Genomic DNA, 21,993 nt, shown 5'->3' on the forward strand with positions numbered 1-21,993 from the left:
GTTTTTAACGGAAATGTTGACGGAGGACCAAAATGATCAAATTTATATATGTGCAGGACCAAAAAATCCAAAAGATAATGTTTAGGACCAAAAACATAAAATGACCATATATTCAGGACCAATTTTGGCCTTTACTCATTTTTTAACTCTAACAATGAAATGTCGGATGCAACGATAAATGTAGAATCATTATTGATATTGTTTTAAAAAAATATTACAGCAACAAACATGATAGTATATTTTTAACACGGCAAAGAAATGCTGGATACAGACAGGTAAAATTCCATTTCCCTGCATCAAAGGCAGACACAGAAAGGAGTTGGAAAAATGAATGTTTTTGAAAAAATTGGAATTTTGAAAAATCAAAACTTCGCCCCAATTATTTAGCCGGCTGATGAGTGGCTGGAGCAGAATTAGCAGCAGCAGCATTTTTGTCCTTGTTTTCCTTCCCGTCCGAGGCAGGAGCAAGCGGGGACGGTAGCATGTGTGCCGGAGGATTGTGCTTGAGCTTCACCAATATTCCGCGCATCCTCGAGAGATCAGTTGGTTTACCAGGTTTGGGCCCCTGAATGACTGCGACCAATGGCTTCTTATCTTGGTCCTTCTTTCTCCTCTTCTCAATGTTGGGGGCCACCTCGTTCGGGACGAGCTCCGCAATGGCTTTCCAGTACTGTTTGTCTGCCTCTTTGTGAAACTTTTCTTGATTGGCCAGGGATAACTGTTTAATAGAGGAACGTTCAAGAACGACTGTTATACTAACTTCGATCATCCAGGAAAAGAAAAAAAAAAGAGTGAAGCTCGATATGAGCATAACAAACCTTCTCTCTCTCTCGGTTGTTGGTTTTGTTGGTCTCTATATTGAGCTTTCTTTTGTCAAAGAAAGCTTGTTTATATTCTTCAGCTTCTTCCATGATTTGGCCCCGCATTTCTTTTTCCCTCTTCTCCTTCTCCTCCAGCCGAATAGCATTTTGCCTGCGCCCAAACCCTTGTATGATTAAAGACATTTTGGATCAACGTATCACAGATTCATAAAACCGTAAAGCAGTATTTGGTGTACTGATGGGTTGGTAACACATATTCATCAAAGATTCGAACACAGTCCCTATCCCATTTTTGTCAAGATTTATACATCATTGTTATTCAACTGGTCATTCATGTAAAGAAAAATTACAGAATAGCTTTCATCTGACAAAAACAAATGATCATAAAAATTTATCAGCTACTAGGAGATAAAGATAATCACATAGATATCAAAGATATTGATTAATTTGAATCAGACACAATGGAGGAAGTACGACACCAGTAAACATTTTGAAACAATGTATTCACCTTCTCCAAATATTAATTAGAAGAGTGATACTGCATACGTTGGCACAAAGGTTCAAGGATGCAGTATAATTCCACATATATACAGCAGTATCAGCAATTTTATACGTCTGATGTGGTATTACAAGGGGGACTCACCGACTCACGATAAGAAGAGGGTACATTTGATCCCTCTCTAATATAAATACATATATTTCTTAGATGTGCAATAGATTATTATCTTAACACTTTGCTTCAAGTTTCTTAAAACATCTTAGTGAAATGTTCCTACTAGATTTAATCTGACCTCACTCTTAATCTCAAGCTTGTGCAATGTGATTTCATGAAATCTAAATAAACTCTTCCCCCTAGTGAATTTCCATCAACATTTAAGCTTCTTTGAAAAGATAAACCATCACAAATCTGAAATAGAACTTGTATCATTGCCACTTCATGAAATGCTTCCAATCCTACCTTTTTTCAATTCAAAAACTACCTCTTCTTATACCATAATCAATTATAGCAATGAACATCTTACGATTGTAATAGCAACCAATTCAACTAGAAGGATCATTAGGAAACAATTATCTTACTCGCAACATAGATTTACAGCAAAATTCAATCCAGATCCTTAACATTAAGCAAATAACAACAACAAATCAACGAAAACAACTTCGATCATGAAAGATCCTCATCTATATCAGATTTCCATCGCCTCGCACTATACCATTACCAGTCTATCCAAAGAGTTCAATTCACAGTCGAATCCAGCAACATTTTATAGCAGATCAAACTATACACACGAGCAATCAACAGAAAAACTAATCAATAGCAGTAAAGTAGATAAACAGAGAAAAAATCTAACCTCCGCCATTCGCGAAAAGCAAATCCTACTTCCTGCATCTCGCTAGGAGGCGGAAGGATAGATCCGTCGAAGCTGAAATTCCCCTCCGAATCCTCCCCAATGTCGAAAGGCGACCTTCCGTTGCCATTGGCGTGATAATGCACCATCACTTCCTCAGTCTCGCCGTATACAGGAGCGGAGTAAGGCGGCGCGTCGGCTGAGGAGAAGGCGGCGTAGGAGTAATCAGAGGCGGCGTAAACACCGTTGTCGAATCGACGCGCCGAGGCGTCTGCGTACATGCTGTACGCGCCGAATGATGCCATCTCTCTCTATCTCTGAAGTCTAAAGAATAAAAAAAATGATTTGGCTTGGAAAACGAAATTTCTTTTATAAGAGCGACAAAATAAAATTAGTGTGAAAAGTTAGATGAATCTTATTTTTATATATTTATTTATAATGGAATACAACTGTAATTTTAATAGAAAGCAAGATTCCCATGATAAATTATAAAATTATAAAAGTGAAATAAGATTTTTAATGATAAAATGAGATTTTATTTTATGGGGTGTATTATTTTTTATTTTGATTAGTTTTGAAATTTGGTGTTTTGTGCATAGCCGTTTTTGTCAATTTGAATTTTTTAATTACAATTTACCAACATATCTAAATTATATAATAAACTTGATTTTTTTAGTTGATTTTTAAAATTATCAAACAATCTAAAATTCATCCCACATTTCATTATACTCCCTTCATCCCACATTTCATTATGTCAAGACTACGGAATTTTTACTCCACAATAAGAGTCCTAGTTGTGGATTCTAATTATATATATTAGTTGTAGTACTCCCTATGTCCCATAAAAGTTGAGTCACTTCATTTTTTGCGTTCGATTTTTTAAAAACGTAATAAATAGTTAAAGTGGATAAATGATGACCTAAATTTGAAAATAATGTAGAGAAGACTTTTATCTACATTATTCTCGATTTTATTTTACTATTTATCCATTCTAACTATTTATTACGATTTTTTCAAAATGAGGGCAAAAAATGAAGTGACTCAACTTTTATTAGACAGAGGGAGTATAATAAAATATGAGTAGAATAAATAAGTGAAATGTGAAACTTATTTGCCATATATGATAAAAATGAAATAAGACTCTTATTGTAGGACGTAGAGCTGCCCAAGGTTTACCGAACCGGCGGTTAAAACCGAAACCGTAACCGGCGATTACGGTTCCAAATCGAAACCGCGAAAAATATGCCAAACCGAAACCGTGAATTTTAGAACCGTGGTTCGGTTCAGGTTCCAAATTTTTCGAACCGAAACCGCGACCGAACCGCCGGTTCCGGCCGGTTCCGAACCGCCGGTTTCACAGTTCCGAACCGCCAACGCAATGATAAATAAATAAATTTAAACATAGTTAATCCTTATATTAAAACTATACTCCATTAAATAAAAACATTGCTGAATGATCCGGTTTATGAGTTTTATACTCTTATATAAATAACTTTCATTTTTAGATTTGGTAATATCCGTAGAAACGATAATGTGGGACAAAATTTTGTAGCCAAAATAACTTTATAATACTATTTGGTAAAATTGGATGGTAATTTGAAAAACATAAGATAAAAGATAATAAAATATAAATAACTAAATTACAAGATGGAATCTATGTTGTATGGTTTATGGTAATAACTTTATAATACTATTTTCGATTTTATTAATTAATATATTTTTTTACGTATGGAATCTATGGAGTATGGATAATTATTAATAAATATTTATCCAACATTTTAATAAACTTAGAAGAATTGATTACTTTAAATAAAGTATAATAAATTAACATTGGTTAATGTTGTAGTCTTCAAAATTGATTAGTTGAGTCTTCAAAATTGATTGGTTGACGGTGGGCGATGGCTGCACTATTCAAAATTGATTGCACAAAACACAATTTCTTTTATTTTTATTTATCTATTTATTTATTCTTAAATGTTGATTTTATATTCAAATTGGATCTCATTTCTCTCTATTTTATCTATATTAAAAACCGTGAAACAGCCTCACGGTTCGATTCCGATTCCATATTTCCCAAAACCGGAACCGGCGGTTCCAAACCGTGGACACGTCTAGTAGGACGGACGAAAATGGCAAAATATAAATATTGGGAGGGAGAGTAATTTTTTCCAACAATTTACCCTAAAAACAAATATACTCATTTCATGAAAGTTATAGTTTACAGTGTCAAGGACAAAACTCCTACTTGTGGTGGTGGTGGTAAAAAATGATTAATGGACAATTTCCCTAAGCTGGTTGGAGTAGGGCATGACAAATACTATCAAACTACATAATGTGCATTGATGCGGTGTCATATTTACTGATGAATTTTTGAATCAAAGATGGGATTCCATTAAAGTTTAGTGCATATCGGCTTCTCCATGACTTATATCACAACATTGCTTCTTCCCCGACCAATTCCACCTTCCTCGTCTTCTCCTTCATCTTCACACCTTCTAAGACCGGATTAAGATTCAGGTCTGATACAACAACAGTTGAAGATCCCATGTCGACTTGAAATGACAGAGGCGTCCGCCTCCTCAGGCTTTCTAACCGTCATTGGCAAGGTGCAGTTCCACTTCAGCAAAATTCTTACTGGGAGCTAACTGCAGCCGCAGCCCAGCCTCCACCATCCCCACATTACAGGTTTCATCATGCAAGTTGCACTTGTGTGTGGGCTAATGCTATAAATGCAAGCACAAAAAAACAACGTATAGGCTGTTTCACGGTATAGGTGATCCGTTTCTTGAGTATCTGCCAGAGGATGAAAATCGCTGAGGACCTCGGGGGAACTCTTGTTTCATCCTCTTGCTCGACACGCCATGCATTGATCTGAACCAAAATGATTTGATCAAATACCGTTGTGCAAAGCCATAAATGTAAATCAGCAGAAACATGGTTGCACGTTATCATCAGCAAGATAATCACTCACCTCGGGGAATTCTGACGCCTGTAAGGAAACTGACCCGTCATGGATTTCAAGACCCCGAGAGCTTTTTCAGCAGCCTAATGAGAAATATTTGAGTTAAAATTCTACTAATACCAGAAGAATTCTGTCCGGGCAATTCTTAAAAGGGGAAGAAACAAGATTTATGGGAATACACAGTACCTCGGATTTAGCTTCATCCCATGTTAGGCCCATTCCCTTACCCAGTACTTCTCCATTTATTTCAACCTATAAATCAGAGAAGGCAAACCACTTAAACAATGGAATTAATAATATCTTAGAATGCACCTATTTAACTAAGTTTTATTATATATACTGTGGATGCTTTTAATCAATTTAATTACTGAATATCAGTAGAATGCATCTTTATGTACATGATTAATGACATGAAAATATTGGTTTGTAACATCTATTTGCATAAAAGGGGGACAGTATTTCTCGACCTGGGCATAAACTTCACTTTTATGTCCTGAATTAGCTGAAAACTGAGGTTGATGTTCTTGGAATGCTACACCAAGGCCCTCCATCATGCACTGAAGTGGCATTAAAAAAGTGTATGATTACGGTCCCAAAATATTGAAATTAGTTGTGAAAACCATGGACAGAACTATTAAAGTATGATACTTACCAACTCTTTAAGTGCAGCAATGGAACCTATTGGCTTTTTGGAAGGCTCAATTCTTGGATCTCGAATTCTTGGAGATGCTGCAACTGTAGAAAATGGAGCACCCTCCTCCTTAGACAGTGACTGATATCCAAAAGTGTTAGGATCACTAATGAAGCCATTTTCTTTTTGATTAGCAACAATCCTACTCCCATTCCCAGGCACATAGTTGTCAGATCTACGATAAGACATATATTTATCTGCAGGTGAACAGCTCATTATTGTCAGAGACAATATTAGTGATTCAGGAAATAATCAGCCTTTTATATTGAAATGTATCAGTATATAGATTTGTTCAAATTTTAATTGAAAAACATCTTAAACATTTCAACATCAGGAAGCTAACATTTTCCATATTACCAGCCAGACATAAAAGAGATCCTTCTGCAGCCTGACGTTGTGCTTCCCTTCTTGTTCTACCAATCCCTCGACCAATTCTCTCACCTGCAAACAAGACCTACAAAAGACCAATATAATACAATCACATGCGATGATTTAAATTACTTTAGAGGTAAAAAAGATGAAAAGAATTTGTGAGAAATTAAGAGGCAATTCAAGAATTGATAGGTACAGAGTGAGATGGCAAGTGAGGTAGAACATAAGGTTATCATAGTTTTAAATTTATTTCTTCCTCAGTAAAATGTAAAAGAGAAGTGCGACTGGAATATGGAATCACCTCCACTATGAACTGAAGTTCTGCACCAGATACCAGGGCTTGCTTGAACTCCACCTGCATAAGTAGCCGTAACATTAAGCAAGACAAATAATCCCAAAAGGAAAGGAAAGAAAAACACATGAACTGCTTGTTTATGCCTTTGTTCCACACTTAAATGCAATGTCCTGCAATGCTCCAGGCCATGTCTCAGTATACGGATCTATTTGTCCAGCTTCGAGATCAATATCCTTACTTGCTAAAGATGATTGGGCCACAGGACTTTCTTGACCTTCAAAATTAACAATACATGAAATGAAAGTAAACATCAACTTCTACAGAATGAAGTTAATATAGAAGAAGAAACAACTTCAGCCAAGAATGATGTTCTGTTGAAACAGGACATGGTGGCATCAAATGTTTTAATAGATTTAAGTTTGGATCTTTAATTGGAGGTGGAAGTGACTTGAGATCCAGAAGAATAAACCTCCTAATAACCAGATTATATATGTCCTATATTCACATACAATTCTTAAGGAAGCACACTTTCAACATTATCCTGCCCAAGTTTTTATTGTATGAGTCGTCTCTGGCCCCTTTGAGTGGGAGACTGGGAGTAAGAGGTACGTAGCATAAATTGGGCTTGTATAAAAGGATGTCATGCTGTACATGTAATCTGGAACCCGAGGTAATGTTATGCCCACATAAGTTGTTAATAAATGCAATTGGCAGGGATTTATAAGGGCCACAGCTTACCAGAAAAAGAAGGAAAAGTGGATACTGCTTGATTCAACCTTAATTGATCTTCTCTGGAAAATGCCTGTAAATGGCGAATAGTATCAGGAAACTTGCCAGACATCAAAAGGAACTTGACTTCTCAACTAGCCAAAATGTGTAATGAAGGACTATAGAGAAGTTAACAAACCTCCCTTGGTAATCTCTGACTTTCATGCAACACTCTAGCAGGCGGGATAGAAGGCTCCACTTTGTGGAGGAAGGGTGGATGAGGAGACCGATTCTTGTCAATAGGAATAGTGTCTGCATTCAAAATGAATTCCTTCGGTGGTGCCACACGGTCCAGTTGTCCCGGGCTCATCTCTTCTTCAACAGGAAACCAGCCATGGCCCTGACCTATTGGTAGTGATACTTGCATTGGGGGCCTGGCAGGAAATGTAGGTTCACTCGGAGGGTGTTCTCTCATGTCTTGACCGTGCTGCAAAATTAACAGTCTCCTTCTTGTATCAGGATCTAGTTCTGATTCAGGAACCTCACCCTCTTCCCTTGCAGGAGAACTTTGCACAGTCATTTCTGCTTGGCTAAGCTGAGCCACTTGAGGTAATAATTGCTGATTAACGAAAGACATAGCTGGTCCTGGTACTGGTATTGCTGGTAGAGGAACTGTAAAAGAAGAGGATGATGCAGCATAATGGAGTGCTGAGGCGAGTCTTGGGTCTAAATTAGCAGTTGGCAACGAAGCAGCTGAAGAAGCGGAAATCGTCTCCTGAATAATTACACACAGAAGTTATGATACCACTAGGATTCTGTTTGCAATACATTCAATGTACTTTTAACATACACGACCAGGAGCAAAGAAGAAAGAACTACTACAATATTAAATACACGAAGGAAAAGAAAGCAAACGCATATGCCCCAAGAGGCTGCAGAGTATCTCCATACTAAAGCAACACAACAAAGATGCTCAGCAAGACAGCACACCTTCAGTCTCCTTTCCACCTCAGAATCTGCCATTCCATCAAAACCAAGGGAATCTTTATTCCCATTCAAACTTGATGGATCATCCTGTAACACAGAAAGGCATTGTTGCTTAGCATATAATTTTAGTGACTAGCAACTTTCATAATGCGAGTCATAATAGAAAAGGGAATGCCATCTAGGCACAACTCCAACTATTGGTGAATGCAGCTGCCTAGACTACATTTACCAGATAAGGGTGAATAAGTGGAGATGCTAAATAGACTTACCTCTGAAACTAAGTAATTGCTCACATCTGGTGAAGAAGGCACAGTCCGAATATCATCTTCATATGCAAGCTCAGTTATTTGTTGCAAAAGCCCATCATCAAAATCTCTGCGTTGAATATGCCAGGTCAAATTGAATAGAAGGTAAACAATATACATACAGTGAAATATGAAATAACACAGGGTAACATTATCTTACTTGAAAAAACCACCTCTCACATTGCAAGCTACATTTCTTGCAACACAGAGCACAGGGACACTGTTGTTGGCCTAGAAAAAGCCTATACAAGTTAGAAAAATACTGAGTTATCCTTGCAGACAGAGATTTGAAGTAAGTTGCCATTACCTCAGCTTGAGGAGCATAATATGGAGCAAATGCAGGAACAACATGGACTCGTGGTTGATCTTTCTCATCCCACACTTTTAAGCGGTCATCAATTACCAATGCCATCTTAGGATGGCAGTTTCCATCTTGGAAAACATTAAACAGTGATTTCCTAGAACCTGTTTAAAAAGTAATAGTCATCAACCAGCGTCACACATGTATGTATGTATGTATGTATTGACAACAGACCCCAAGACAACAGTTCCAAGAACCTTACCAGACTTGACGCACACAATGCGATTCAAGAGCTCTCTAGAGTTTATCAAGTTAGATCCTGGATCAAGAAGTCTCCACATTTCTAAAGCATAATCCCTTTCAGCCATTGTGCAAACAAAAACTTCAAAGCGTTTTCTCCCTTTAGCAGTCAAGTAAGTTCTAAGATCCTCCCAAGCAGGTCTCAGTCTCACAAGAACACTTGTATCACGTATCTGCATAAGTGAAAAAGAACCATCCTTAATCTTAATAGCGACAAATTGACGTATGCAGTAGAAAGTTTACAGTTTTTATGAATTGTTCCTCATTAGTTAAGTTCTCACAAGGAGCTAAGTGCTTTGTAATAATATGCCACACAGAAACCCCTGAACTGCTCGTATTAATTCCACTGACTGATAAAAGAGTCTAAACTGATAAATTTCTTAAAATGCACGTTTTAGACACACTAAGTAGTAGTTCACCCAAAATTACCAGAGCACTCACAAGTGAACAAAACCAAGAAGGGAATGAAACCTTAACATCTTGATGCTTACCAGTGGATTGATACGAGTAAGAATAATATTTCTATCTTGAAGACGTATAAGATGGCGAACAATAGGTTGATGAGTTTCTGACAGAGCAGGAACCACTTCAGACTGTGATTTGATAATTTTCCCATTGTCAGTCACCTGATCACTTTCTGCATATTCCTTCAAAATAATTCTGTCATCATGATATCGTTTGATCTCTGCCTGAATCCCCAAAACACGCTGTGGATCAGACTCTGAATTCATTTTCCGCTGCAAAGCCTCTATCCTATCCTCAAACGACCGCATTGTGTTAGCTACTACGAGTGTTTCATCAAGATCAAACACAATGCCAAGACACCTGAGATTCAGCATAACAAGGCAAGAATTGTATATGCTTGATGCGACATTGAACCCCCAAAAGCATGGACCTTGCCCTTGATCCTTTCTCGAATGCATGGCAACTAAATGAATTTCCCCTCCACCAAAGGATGCTACAGCAGTCTGAAAATTTGATTGCATTGAAATTTAGTGTTGAAACCGAATAAACCATAACAGATTAGAAAGATATAGAAATATTGAAGGATTGCTATAACTATGAGCGAAATGCATCGGAACCAAAATTAACACGCGTAAGAGGTCAACATATTGAAGTAGAACACAAAAATCTCAAGGCGGCATAGAGCCGTCCATTCCCATCATCAGTACAAACAAAACCACATAATGCAAACAAACAAAGGTTCTCTCAGACTGGGTTTGCTAACTTAGTTCTTTTCAATTTTCAGGTGCTGTTACAACTGAACATACCATTTCCAGAATCCCAATTGTATCGAAATAATGCTCTCAACATCCAATTTACTATCATCAGGTGATAACTGTTTTCACTGGAGCCTAAATTCCTCCATATTCGAGCAATAGTAAACAATTAAATCAACAAAATCACCATGAATAATCTGTTTTTTGTCCTCATTCCTTGTCCAAATGAAAATTTAGAAATTATGTATCTTCTCTACTTAAAAAATTAGAGTTTCTGCAAACACTCAATCACAATGTCATAAGAGTAAGATTTGCTGAATCAAGTTATACTTATTTTAGGTAGTTCTGTGGTTTCTGTTTCTGGTGGGCAATACCTTGTTTTCTCTGAGACAGGTGGCGTGCAAAACAGAAAGCGGCGAGTCCTGATTCTGATTCTTCATATTGACAGTAGATTTCAGTTTGAAGCATATTCCGGTGGAGTTTATCGTCAAAAGCACGGCGAGCGGCGGGCACCTCTCACTCGGCGAAGTGTACTGACAAATTCGAATTTCCTTCAGCTCCTGCGCCCACACAAATCCCTCCTGCGGCTGCAACTCAGCCTCTCCCAACAACCTCGCCCCTTCATACATCAACACCATTTTCTGATACATTTACGAAATTTTCTAGTTTCAATCCCAATTTCACTACTTCAATGTGGTTTTGTAAACAATCGACCAATCGGCCGAGTAATTGGGCTATGTATTACCCCTTCTCTAGAGTAGTTCGTTGAAATTCATCGGTCCGAATTTTCGAGATTTATAAATCGATTGATAGTGAAATCCGGAAAAAAAAAGTTGGATTGAAATCTAGATTGCAGCTATTCCGTTGTCCCCGATTGAATTCTCGATTGTTGAAGTATCTAAGATTAAATTTAGAACTAGGGTTATGAATCTGGTGAGATTTTTAATAGCAGAGTACGTGAGTGGTGACGACGATTGAGGAGAAAACCCTAGATCCAGAATAAAAAAATATTAATTAAAATAATAAAATTAGGTCAAAGCAATGATATGATAATTCTGAAATTTTCTCCTACTCTAATTTCTAGGTCTATCTGGACCAACTATTTATAATTACCATGTTATATGTGTAACAAGATTTTACAATTTACTCATTGTTTTACTTTATTTTATTTTAGATTAATTTAAATTTAAAGAATATCGAAATGCTTATATATCTTACATTTTTTTGGTAGTAGTATGGAGTAGTGTATTTTTTCAATGCTCCTTTTTATCCCCTATTAATTGGGATAGTTCTTTTGGATATAGGAAAGAAAAAAACAAAGCTTTATTAAGTTTTTTAAGTATATCGATATGCTAATATCTTGCATTTTGTTCTTAGTTTTATCGTTTTTTTTTTGTCCCGCATTAAATGAGATTGAAATTGAAAGATCATAAAGTAAGAGAAATATTAAAGTGGGACGAAGATCAAATAATAACATAATGAATGAAGACGTAATTTTAAACATAATGAATGAAGGTATATGTATCTGTATATAGGGATGTAATTAATTGCTAACTAATTACCAATCTCAAATTGAGACCAATTTTCAACCATTAGATTAGAAGATCTTGTGGTTAATATGATGCCAAGTGTAAAATATTTTAAATTTAAATAATTATTAATTAAATTAAAAGGGTATTAATGTCAAATCCTATATGTAGTAATTATAACTAACTATTTTCTCTCTCCTCAAAATCATCTCAAATCTTTAAATTTACGTAACTCTCTCAATTTAAATTATTTTTCGCAAAAAATATATCAAATTAAAGATAATTTAATAAGGATTCCAACGAGATCTCAATTGCATATGTTCCGACGATATTCGGGTGATGAAATTTGATAAATTATATTTCAATTTTCGTACATGTTGATAAGCAGCTATTTTCAACAAATGCAACAAAAAATCTCAATATATTGTAGGCAAAATCTCAATATTATGCATGTCCAATCTCAATAAAAATGTGTTGATATTCCAATGTCATATTGTTGATATTTGTAATACACAATGTTGATATAAAAAAACACTCACGAAAATTATCATATGATAACATAATGACGATATTACCTTTTTGTTGATATTTTGTCTACTATTTATTGAGATTTTGTGAGCTTTAATCTCATCCACTAATTTTAAAATCCAAGGGTGGAGATTTAGTCTTGATTTTGGATTAGGGTGCTAAAAGCATTAGAATAGGACTCTCTGTACATATACATTGATGCTCTTAAATTATAAATTCAGTTAAATTAAATCACAAAATAGTACTACTTCGTATATTATTCTATAGCAATTAAAAAATTATATGGAAATTTTATGACAATATTTTACACAATTTCAGGCTTGAATCAAAATAATTATACAATATTCAATAAAAATTTAAATCTATAGTCTATAATAATATAAAAGACAAATTTTGATCTTATTTTGAAATATTTATAAGGAATTGGATGAATTTGAATATTTATAAAATAGTATGTCATAATCAATTAAAGGTTAGAAAAAACGGTTCATCCATTCGCTTATGTTTTATACAATTATAATGACATTTATGAATTTGAATATTTATACATTTTAGATGATGACTACTAATATTTTTATAAAATTGTGAATATTTATATGTACGAGTGTAGAGGAATAATGACCTTTTGTTGTATAAGTACGAGGATTAATCGAAAAGTTGTAAAGTAAATTATGAGATTATTGCTTCAATGGCCTTCCATTTCATTTTCCAAATTTATTATACATTCGTTATAAATAATTGAATTTCCAACTTGATTATGCATTAATGCATGCATTACTCATTTAACAGAAATACAATGGCAGAAATTGTTGTCATTCATTTTCCAAAATTTGATAACGTTTATGTAACGCTTAGGTTTAATTTTTGAGAAATTAAAAGGTTTTAAATTTTTTTAATAATAAGTGAAAAAAGTGAAAGGTTTCAAAGAGTTATCATATTTTGAACTATAAATATAGTATGACATTTGGTAACTTATAATCCACCCACACATTTCTTTTTTTTTTCATCACGTTTTTCACTCCCTCCGTTTTTTCCAATACTCTTCATATTGTTTTAACATGAAGTCATGATATTGTTTTTATATTTGTCTATTATTAAAGTTTGTTTTAAAGATTTCCTTTTTTCTTTAGTCTATTGATTTGTTATCCTAAATTCACCACTAATATCTATTTTTTCACCAGTTTGAACATTTCTTGTTATTATTATGTTAATGTATGTATTGTAGTTGAGGATTTTAAATCCGGTGTCTTTTAATATATATTTATATTATAGTATCTGGCTTTTCTTTTGATTATGACACACTTATGGTTACACTATGTTTCTTTCATTTTAGGTGAGTGAAATTTTTAGTGGAAGAAGAAAGCAGAATCAGACAAGGCAAATGCAATCCAACATCCATTTGCTTACCAATTTTTTTCTTGTAAAAACTTTACACTATGTTTCTTATCATTCTAGGTGAGTGAAATTATCTCATTAGATGGTGAAAGTGACCAAAAGATAATCTTCTCTACCACAATTCCAAATGAGATTTTTCTAGATATAGAGTCTTACTAGAAAGGTCAGATTAAGAGGATCCATTTAGAAGAAAAATTTACGACACAGATACGGGAAAATGCGATAATATCCAAAACCTTCCATAGATCCATGTCTGAGCCTAAAAAGAACTTAATATAAATAGGAGAATAAAGGAGACAGAAATAACACAATTATTTTACTCAAAATTTCATCCCCCCTTCCCTTTAGGAGTTGGACGATTTTTCCTCTCCTCCGTAGAGTAGAATTTCTGTCTTCTATATTTAAATCCTAGTATTGGGGCCTCAACTTAAAAAAAAACAAATAAATTACAACCCGAAAATACAATTTAAAATTTTAAAACCCCAGAAAAGGGAAAATCCCGATAATTTTATTTATAAATTAAAAAAAGCAAAAAAAAAACAAATTTTTTTTTTAAAAAAAAACCATCTTGCTTCAACACCCCCCCCTCCTCGTCGCCCCTACCCGGGGTCCCCAAATCTGGGCAGGGGCCCCCGTCTCCCCGGGCCCCACGGTTTCGGGCCAAATCGGCCCCGCATATTGGGGATCCTAAAAAATCCCTTCTCCCAGGGGTCCCTTTTGCCGGCTTTTCCCTTGGGTTGGGCATTTTCCCCCCATGTTCATCCCGTTTTTTTGACCCCAAACGGCGGGAAAAACGGCTGCCCACTTGCCAATAGGGGGGATGCCGATTGGACCTCCCGGGAAAATGGGGGCTCCCCGAACGGGGCCCCGCGCCGTCCTTAGCCCCCCCGGACGGGGGCGGCGGAAATAAACGATGAGATACTCTTATCCTATACTTGGAAAAAGTAGAAAAATGAATAAATATAGTGATAAAATAGGTAAGAAAATCAAATTTCTTTTTACAAAAATCCAAAAAAAAATAAAATTCCTTCAGCTCCTTTATGAAAAGTGATAAAATCTTAGATCTAAGATGTGAACAAAACGGACAAAATTACACTCATAACATCTAGTCAGTTTTTTATTCGAATAATAGACAATGTTATAAATTTTTCATATCAAAATTTTTTATTGCTATAAAATAATATAATTAATAATAACATTATTTGTTTAAATTTGATTTAATTTAATCAAATTTTAAATTTAAGTGCATATTATTATTATTTCACAAATTGATGCACGCGACTTGATTACATTTTCAACACTTCTGAGAGTATAAAGTGAACCCCACGCGCCGCCGCTAATTCTGTGCAGAGCTGCCCCGCTGATGTTAAACGCGTCGCCATTCCTTACTTTCCGTCATTTTCCGACCGCGTTTCTCTACCTACGCCCCACCTCCCGCGGCCTGTTCCTCCGCCAACACTCGCCGTCGCTCCCGCCGTTTTCCTCCTTCACTCGCAGCGCTCACACGGCAAGTACAATCGATGCCCAATTCTATTAAATTACGCCCTAATTACGTAGCCAGACGAGATTTTTCGTGCTGTATGAGTGTGTTTTCATTGATTTGTTTTTTCAACTGAGAGATCGCAGATGGAATCTGAGAGTTTCACATTTGGTCCATACAAAATCGACCCCAAAGAAGTCTTCTACTCTACTCAACTCTCGTATGCTATGGTCAATTTGCGCCCACTTCTTCCCGGTATGCGTTTCCAATCCAATTTCTGATGTTTTTGCTATGTGAATATTTGATATTTCTGCACGAATTAATGTGTTTAGGGCATATCTTTTGAAATCTATTGTCTCTGATGTGTTTGATGAATTGCCTAGCTGTTCCTGGATTATGATGCCGTTTCGATTTTGAGCTCAAATTTCTAATTACCGATTTAAATTTCATTTGCTTATGCTGAGCTGAATGTTGTACCTACAAATTGTTGATGCCAACTCATCTGTATCACACGATTGTTTGATGAGTATAGCTAAACAAAGAAAATTGGAAGACACATGAATGCGTTATCGTTTCGAAAAAAATATTGATTTACTTCACCATTTTCGTAGCACCTTTGATCTTCTGCATATCTATCTCATTGACTGTATTTTGTTTTTATTTCTGCTGCAGGTCATATCCTTTCATCTGTACGTATTTATAGGGGAGTCTTCACCGTATAATTTTCTGGTGATCATGTTTTGCATATTAACCGTAGTGATTAAGATGCATTAGGAGGAATGACACGAACATCCTTGAACTCATTCTAGCTTCTTGATTTCTAAATTTTGGTATATTTCTTGGCCTTGAAAGGGTTGCTTTTGTTATCATGAAATTTATGCCCTCTGCTTTGCTTGACTTTCTACACAATGGTTAATCATCATGAGAAAGAGAAGAACATACTATTTATGTATAGTGATTAGTGAAGTAGTGCCTTGCCATATTCTATTTCCTGTAAATGTTTGACTTGACACAACATACATGTGCTTGTCTGCCCAAGACGTGATGTTAAGCGCTTCATTGATCTCACTGGTGATGAGACGAGTGATCTATGGCTCACGGCACAGAAGATTGGGCGCCAGCTTGAGTCCTACCATAAGGCATCTTCATTGACACTCGCGATCCAAGTAAGATCAATTATGAGTGAGAAGGAACCTTAATCGATTTCCTCCTTAACACACTCAGTGATCCTTTTCTTAGTTGAGAATGAGATTGTTTGTTTCCGCCTTTAGCTGTAGACTAAAACTCCTCTTATAATATAGCTTTGAGGAACATTCTGACAGTGATATCTGGTTATTTCGTCTTTCCCCTTAGGACGGGCCTCAGGCTGGACAGACCGTTCCTCATGTCCACATCCACATACTTCCACGGAAAGGTGGGGATTTTGAGAAGAACGATGAGATCTACGATGCTGTAAGACAAATAGCTACCTTACCTTCAACCAATCATGAATTTTCCTCCCACCACTAATCCTTCCCTTGAACAGATCGACGCGAAGGAGAAGGAACTGAAAGAGAAGCTTGATCTCGACAAGGAAAGGAAGGACAGAAGCATGGAAGAGATGGCTGAAGAGGCGGATCAATACAGAAAACTATTCATATAGGAACCACTTGATATCTTCTTCAGGCGAGGAAACCATCATTACATGCACGTATTGTTCTGTTCTGTAACCGGTTTGGCTAACCTAACCTTGTGTTGAACATTTTCATTTTTCGACTCTTTATTAATAGATGTACGGTTCAATATAAACAGGTGTGCTCTTGCCTTGTTAATGACTAAAATCATCATTTGCTATGTATACTGTTTTCTTTTCATTTAGTAAGTTACATTATTGTTTTTTCTCAATATTTGGTTGCTAAATGTAGTGAAATCTGGACCCATAAAACAAGAAATTGATTGCTGATTTTTAGGGAAATTAATTAGATACATCTCTGTTTCGGTCTCCTCATATAGCTTTACTAACACAAATGTCCATAGACACGTGTCTCTAGAAAACCACATCTCAACTTCCACTTCTTTTATTCCAGAACGAATGATTTCATTTTCTTTTTGGTTTGTACCAACACAAATGTTCATTTTATGACAAAACAAAAATCAAAGTTCATGGCGACCTTAAACCCACCTCGTGAAATGGCAACATCCCGCAAATCTAATGGGGAAGGGTGGCGGGGGGGGGGGGGGGGGGAATCTAGAATTTGGAGGATCGTGACTGGATTATTTCAGAATATAGTTGAGACACAGGTCAATTTTTTTTGTTCTAGCATTGTCGAATGAATGGTCCATGGATGAGACAAGTTATTGCGATAGTAAAACTAGTGACAGTTTGAAAATGGGCTCCAACAGCTGTGGAGGTGTAGTGTTTTGGTTACCTCCACTATGGAGGACGGCCATACAGCTTCTATTTTTTTTTTAATTGGCAAATACACATAAATTTTAAAGGCCGCATCATGATGGTTTTGAATCTGTGACCTTTTATAAATGATCAACCACTTTGAATTTGAATAAGTTTTATGGAGTATTATTTTTTTTCAAGTACGGAGATATATTAATAAAAAAAGAAATACATTCAAAGTTTATAGTATGAATTTTCAATTTTAAGTTGAGATAGTAATACTTATGATTATAGTTAAAATTTTGTAGATGATCTATAAATCAGAAAAATGATGATAGAAGGTGTACAAATTATTGCGCGCGACATAATGTCAACGCTTGTGTGACTGTGTGAGTGTGAGTATAAAACGAACTCCACGGCAGCATTTTCTACGGAGAGCTGCGCAGCTGTTGTTTAAGGTTTCGCCTCTCATTACTTCCCGTCGTTTTCCGATCGCGTTTCTCTACCTACGCCCCTCCACGCTTGGCCAGTTCCTCCCCCGATACTCGCCGCCGCTCCCGCTGTTTCCCTCCTTCACTCTCTGCCATCACAAGGCAAGAGTACTATCGATGCCCAATTCTATTCAATTACGCCCTAATTACGTAGTGATGCGTGGTTTTTCGTGCTCAATACTGTATTTTCACTGATTTGTTTTTCAACTGAGAGATCGCAGATGGAAACTGAGAGTTTCACATTTGGTCCATACAAAATCGACCCCAGAGGAGTGTTCTACTCTACTCAATTCTCGTACGCGATGGTCAATTTGCGCCCTCTTGTTCCCGGTATGCATTTCCAATCCAATTTCGGATGTTTTTGCTATGTGATCAAACATTTCTGCGGGAAAAAAAATTGTAAGTAAAAAACAAATGTGCTTAGGGTATATCTTTGTATATCTCTTGTCTCTTATGTGTTTGATGAATTGCCGCGCTGTTGTTTCTGGATTATGATGTTACGTTCTGATTTGGAGCTCAAATTTCTGATCACTGATTTGAATTTCATTTGCTTATGCCTTATGCTGAGCTGAACGGTGTATCTGCAATTGTTGAATGTTGATGCCAACTAATATGTTTCTCACCAGTGTTTGAACTTTGATGAGTATAGCTGAACAGAGAAAACTGGAAGAGATGTGAATGTTTTCTATTTTTCGTAAAATATTGCTTTTTTTTTCTCCATTTTTGTAGCAGCTTTAGATCTTCTGCATTTCTGTCTTGTTCACTGTATTTTGTTTTAATTTCTGTTTGCAGGTCATATCCTTTTAAACCATATGTGTATTTATAGGGCGTCTTCACCTCAATTTTTTTGGTGATCGCGTTTTGCATGTTAACCTCAGTGATTAAAATTCATTAGAAGAAACGGCACAAACATATCACGTATCAGTTCTAACTTCTTCACTGCTAAATTTTGGTAGGTTTTCTTGGCTTCTTGACTTCTTGAGAATGTATGCCTTTGTTATCATGAATTTTATGCCCTTGAAAGTGTATACATGGTTAATCGAGATGAGCAACAGAAGACTATATATATGTATGTATTAGTGAAGCAAGTAGTGCTTTGCCATATTCATATTTATCTTAATCTGTTGGCTTGACGCAACATACACGTTCTTGTCTGCCCAAGACGTGATGTCAAGCGCTTCGTTGATCTAACTGCTGATGAGACGAGTGACCTATGGCTCACGGCACAGAAGATTGGGCGCCAGATTGAGTCCTACCATAAGGCATCTTCACTGACAGTCAATATCCAAGTAAGACCAATTATGAGTGAGAACACTGAGAAGGAATCAATAATCGTTCTCCTCCCTAAAATGCTTAGTGATCCTTTTTCTTAGTCGAGAAGGTTTCCACTTTAGCTGTTGAATAAAACTCCTCTTGTAATCTAACTTTGAGGAAGATCTAAATATTCTGACAGTGATATCTGGATTTTTCGTATTTACCCTTAGGACGGGCCTCAGGCTGGACAGACCGTTCCTCACGTCCACATCCACATAATTCCACGGAAAGTTGGTGATTTTGAGAAGAACGGCGAGATCTATGATGCTGTAAGACAAATAGCTCTCTTACCTTCACCCAATCATGAATTTTCCTCCCACCACTAATGCCCCTCCCTTTAACAGATTGATGCGAAGGAGAAGGCGCTGAAAGAGAAGTTTGATCCCGACAAGGAAAGGAAGGACAGAAGCATGGAAGAGATGGCTGAAGAGGCGGATCAATACCGAAAACTATTCATATAGGAACCACTTGATATCCTCTTCAGGTGAGGAAACCATCATTACCTGCCTGTATTGTTCTGTAGCCGGTTTGGCTGACCTAACCTTGTGTCGAACATTTTCATATCGACTTTTTATTAATAAACCTAAGATTTAAGCAATCCAAACAGGTGCGCTATTGCCTTGTAAACGACTTGTTATTGTCAGCTGGTGATTTTTTAGGGAAATTAATTTGATATGTTTTAGTCTTGTTTAGCTTTGAAAAAATGCACAACTTAGACGGTAAGACGGTTCCTCTTCATCCAATACATCTGGGTTCGAGTCACAAGGGTAAACGGGACTACTATTGATCCTCTTTTAAGTATAGAGAAAAGCATCATTCTATACATGTCTCTCTTAAAAATTGCATATTCTAGCATCATTCATATACACGTGTCTCTCTTAAAAATTGCATATTCCTTATTTTTACCTGTGAATACTATTATTTCATGAGTATCATTTTAAAGATTTTGGCTATTTGTAAACAGAACTTTTTTTTATTGGGGTGAGGACATTTAATGCGTATAAGCTATCCAACAAAATTCAAGTAATTTCTTTCTTTACAATATGACTAAGATTTGATATTCTCTTTTACATTGTACATCAATGAATCAAGAGTAGATTTTGTTCCTTCCTCCTTGGACAAGTAAGTACAATTATTACATCATTGATTTTGTTCTTTTACTGTTTATTATAAATGCTTACCTAACTACGATGAATACTCATTTATTACAATTATTTTATTTTAATTAATTCCAATGGGTTAGACAATTAGCAAGTAGTACTACTATAAATATAAATCTTTCACCATAAATGGCTTCTTTTATACTACTCCTTCCGTCCCATGTTACTTGAGGCGTTTCTTTCGGTATGAGATTTAAGAAAGTTGTGTTTAGTGAGTTAAATAAAGTAGAAAAGAGAATAAAGTAAGAGAAAGAAGAACTCAAGTAACTTGGGACGGGGGAGTATTAAACTCATTTTGTAGTTCATAAATTTCTTACAAGAATGTCCAAAAAGAATAAAATATAGCAAGACGTTCATCAAAATAAATGCGAAAAATCGAACAATCCGAGGATTGTAAAGTTTTGGGTTCGAAGTTAGAAGTCGAGACACAATGCAAGAGGGTTAACAATAATTTTAATCATGAAATTTGGTCTCATTTCAAAACATCGTCTTTTGCTCATTTAAAAATGACGGATTTTGATAATAGAGTGAGTTGCAAAAATGGTCTCCAAACCTAAACAGTATACGATGCATATTTGCGGTACTTCGTGAAAAATAAGTTGCATCCGAAGATCTGGAATTTTTTTTACCACTCATGAGAGGTAGTACCTTTTTTCTTTCCCAATATGCTCTTGACCTTCTCTTTTGGAATTCATCAACTTCTTCATTTGTTGTGCCTTCTATCCATGATAAAATGAAGTACCGAAAGTAAAATGAAAATGAAAATTTAAAAAAAGAGGGAACATCTTTTTTGGTACACAAACTTTGCCAAAGTATTATTTTAGGTTCGTGAACTATAAAAATATCATTTGAGGTCCATCAATTATGGGTTAATATCATTTGAAGTACTTTTTTACTATTTTCAAGTTTTTTTGGACGAAAATACCCTCAATATCTTTAAGGGTATATATTTTTAATAAACTTATCATATACTCATATTTTTTTATAAATATCTTTACTATATATTTTTGATGAATTTTCTAAATATAATTTGACCTTCAATATTATCACTTAATTTTGTGACATGCAAGAAAATATCCTTATTCAATTTTTTATTATTAAAGAAAAGTTTTTTATTCAACCTTCAATATTATCACTTAATTTTGTGACATGCAAGAAAATATCCTTATTCAATTTTTTATTATTAAAGAAAAATTCTTTATTCAACTTTCAATATTATCACTTAATTTTGTGACATGCAAAAATATCCTTATTAATTTTTTATTATTAAAGAAAAGTTCTTTATTCAACTTTCAATATTATCACTTAATTTTGTGACATGCAAGAAAATATCCTTATTCAATTTTTTATTATTAAAGAAAGTTCTTTATTCAACCTTCAATATTATCACTTAATTTTGTGACATGCAAGAAAATAT

General features: G+C 35.6%; 3 protein-coding genes across 5 annotated transcripts; 1 reads left to right on the top strand and 2 right to left on the bottom strand.

The window, feature by feature from the left end:
* Positions 1-167: 167 nt before the first annotated feature.
* Positions 168-2,503, bottom strand: LOC125209491 (clathrin light chain 1-like). Its single transcript, XM_048109090.1, has 3 exons — positions 2,171-2,503; positions 819-972; positions 168-718 (listed from the first exon to the last, which is right to left on the bottom strand). The coding sequence occupies exons 1-3, from the start codon at positions 2,470-2,472 to the stop codon at positions 380-382; spliced, it is 795 nt and encodes a 264-aa protein (XP_047965047.1). The 5' UTR covers positions 2,473-2,503; the 3' UTR covers positions 168-379.
* A 1,823-nt stretch (positions 2,504-4,326) lies between these two features.
* On the bottom strand, positions 4,327-11,289 carry LOC125209461 (RNA polymerase II C-terminal domain phosphatase-like 1). The gene is made up of 17 exons (XM_048109063.1): positions 10,683-11,289; positions 9,580-10,056; positions 9,051-9,261; positions 8,795-8,952; positions 8,648-8,718; positions 8,452-8,557; positions 8,186-8,269; positions 7,395-7,970; positions 7,226-7,289; positions 6,631-6,761; positions 6,494-6,547; positions 6,178-6,274; positions 5,782-6,017; positions 5,597-5,686; positions 5,316-5,381; positions 5,139-5,212; positions 4,327-5,038 (listed from the first exon to the last, which is right to left on the bottom strand). Exons 1-17 carry the CDS (start codon positions 10,956-10,958, stop codon positions 4,930-4,932), a joined length of 2,880 nt encoding a protein of 959 aa, XP_047965020.1. The 5' UTR covers positions 10,959-11,289; the 3' UTR covers positions 4,327-4,929.
* Positions 11,290-15,024: 3,735 nt separating this feature from the next.
* Positions 15,025-20,091, top strand: LOC125209499 (bifunctional bis(5'-adenosyl)-triphosphatase/adenylylsulfatase FHIT-like). Of its 3 annotated transcripts, none has more exons than XM_048109106.1 (5): positions 15,025-15,267; positions 18,324-18,434; positions 19,245-19,391; positions 19,587-19,685; positions 19,761-20,091. In XM_048109106.1, the coding sequence occupies exons 1-5, from the start codon at positions 15,124-15,126 to the stop codon at positions 19,875-19,877; spliced, it is 618 nt and encodes a 205-aa protein (XP_047965063.1). In that variant the 5' UTR covers positions 15,025-15,123; the 3' UTR covers positions 19,878-20,091. The 3 variants fall into 3 exon arrangements, with proteins under 3 accessions (XP_047965063.1, XP_047965057.1, XP_047965069.1); XM_048109100.1 differs by lacking the exons at positions 18,324-18,434; positions 19,245-19,391; positions 19,587-19,685; positions 19,761-20,091 and adding exons at positions 15,387-15,497; positions 16,260-16,406; positions 16,594-16,692; positions 16,766-17,093 and having other exon boundaries at positions 15,037-15,267; XM_048109112.1 differs by lacking the exon at positions 15,025-15,267 and adding an exon at positions 17,997-18,204.
* The last annotated feature ends 1,902 nt before the right edge of the window (positions 20,092-21,993 follow it).

The sequence above is a fragment of the Salvia hispanica genome, chromosome 1 (assembly GCF_023119035.1).
Source record: "Salvia hispanica cultivar TCC Black 2014 chromosome 1, UniMelb_Shisp_WGS_1.0, whole genome shotgun sequence".
Classification (NCBI taxonomy): Eukaryota; Viridiplantae; Streptophyta; class Magnoliopsida; order Lamiales; family Lamiaceae; genus Salvia; species Salvia hispanica.

Coding starts and splice junctions, on each gene's coding strand:
- LOC125209499 (XM_048109106.1), top strand. CDS start 15,124: ATGTTAAACGCGTCGCCATTCCTTACTTTCCGTCATTTTCCGACCGCG. Junction 18,435..19,244: donor TGCGCCCTCTTGTTCCCGGT/ATGCATTTCCAA, acceptor TGACGCAACATA/CACGTTCTTGTCTGCCCAAG. Junction 19,392..19,586: donor CACTGACAGTCAATATCCAA/GTAAGACCAATT, acceptor ATTTACCCTTAG/GACGGGCCTCAGGCTGGACA.
- LOC125209491 (XM_048109090.1), bottom strand. CDS start 2,472: ATGGCATCATTCGGCGCGTACAGCATGTACGCAGACGCCTCGGCGCGT. Junction 973..2,170: donor GCTTTTCGCGAATGGCGGAG/GTTAGATTTTTT, acceptor GTTTGGGCGCAG/GCAAAATGCTATTCGGCTGG. Junction 719..818: donor ACAACCGAGAGAGAGAGAAG/GTTTGTTATGCT, acceptor TCTATTAAACAG/TTATCCCTGGCCAATCAAGA.
- LOC125209461 (XM_048109063.1), bottom strand. CDS start 10,958: ATGTATCAGAAAATGGTGTTGATGTATGAAGGGGCGAGGTTGTTGGGA. Junction 8,558..8,647: donor GTGAGAGGTGGTTTTTTCAA/GTAAGATAATGT, acceptor TATTCAACGCAG/AGATTTTGATGATGGGCTTT. Junction 7,290..7,394: donor GTCAGAGATTACCAAGGGAG/GTTTGTTAACTT, acceptor CGCCATTTACAG/GCATTTTCCAGAGAAGATCA.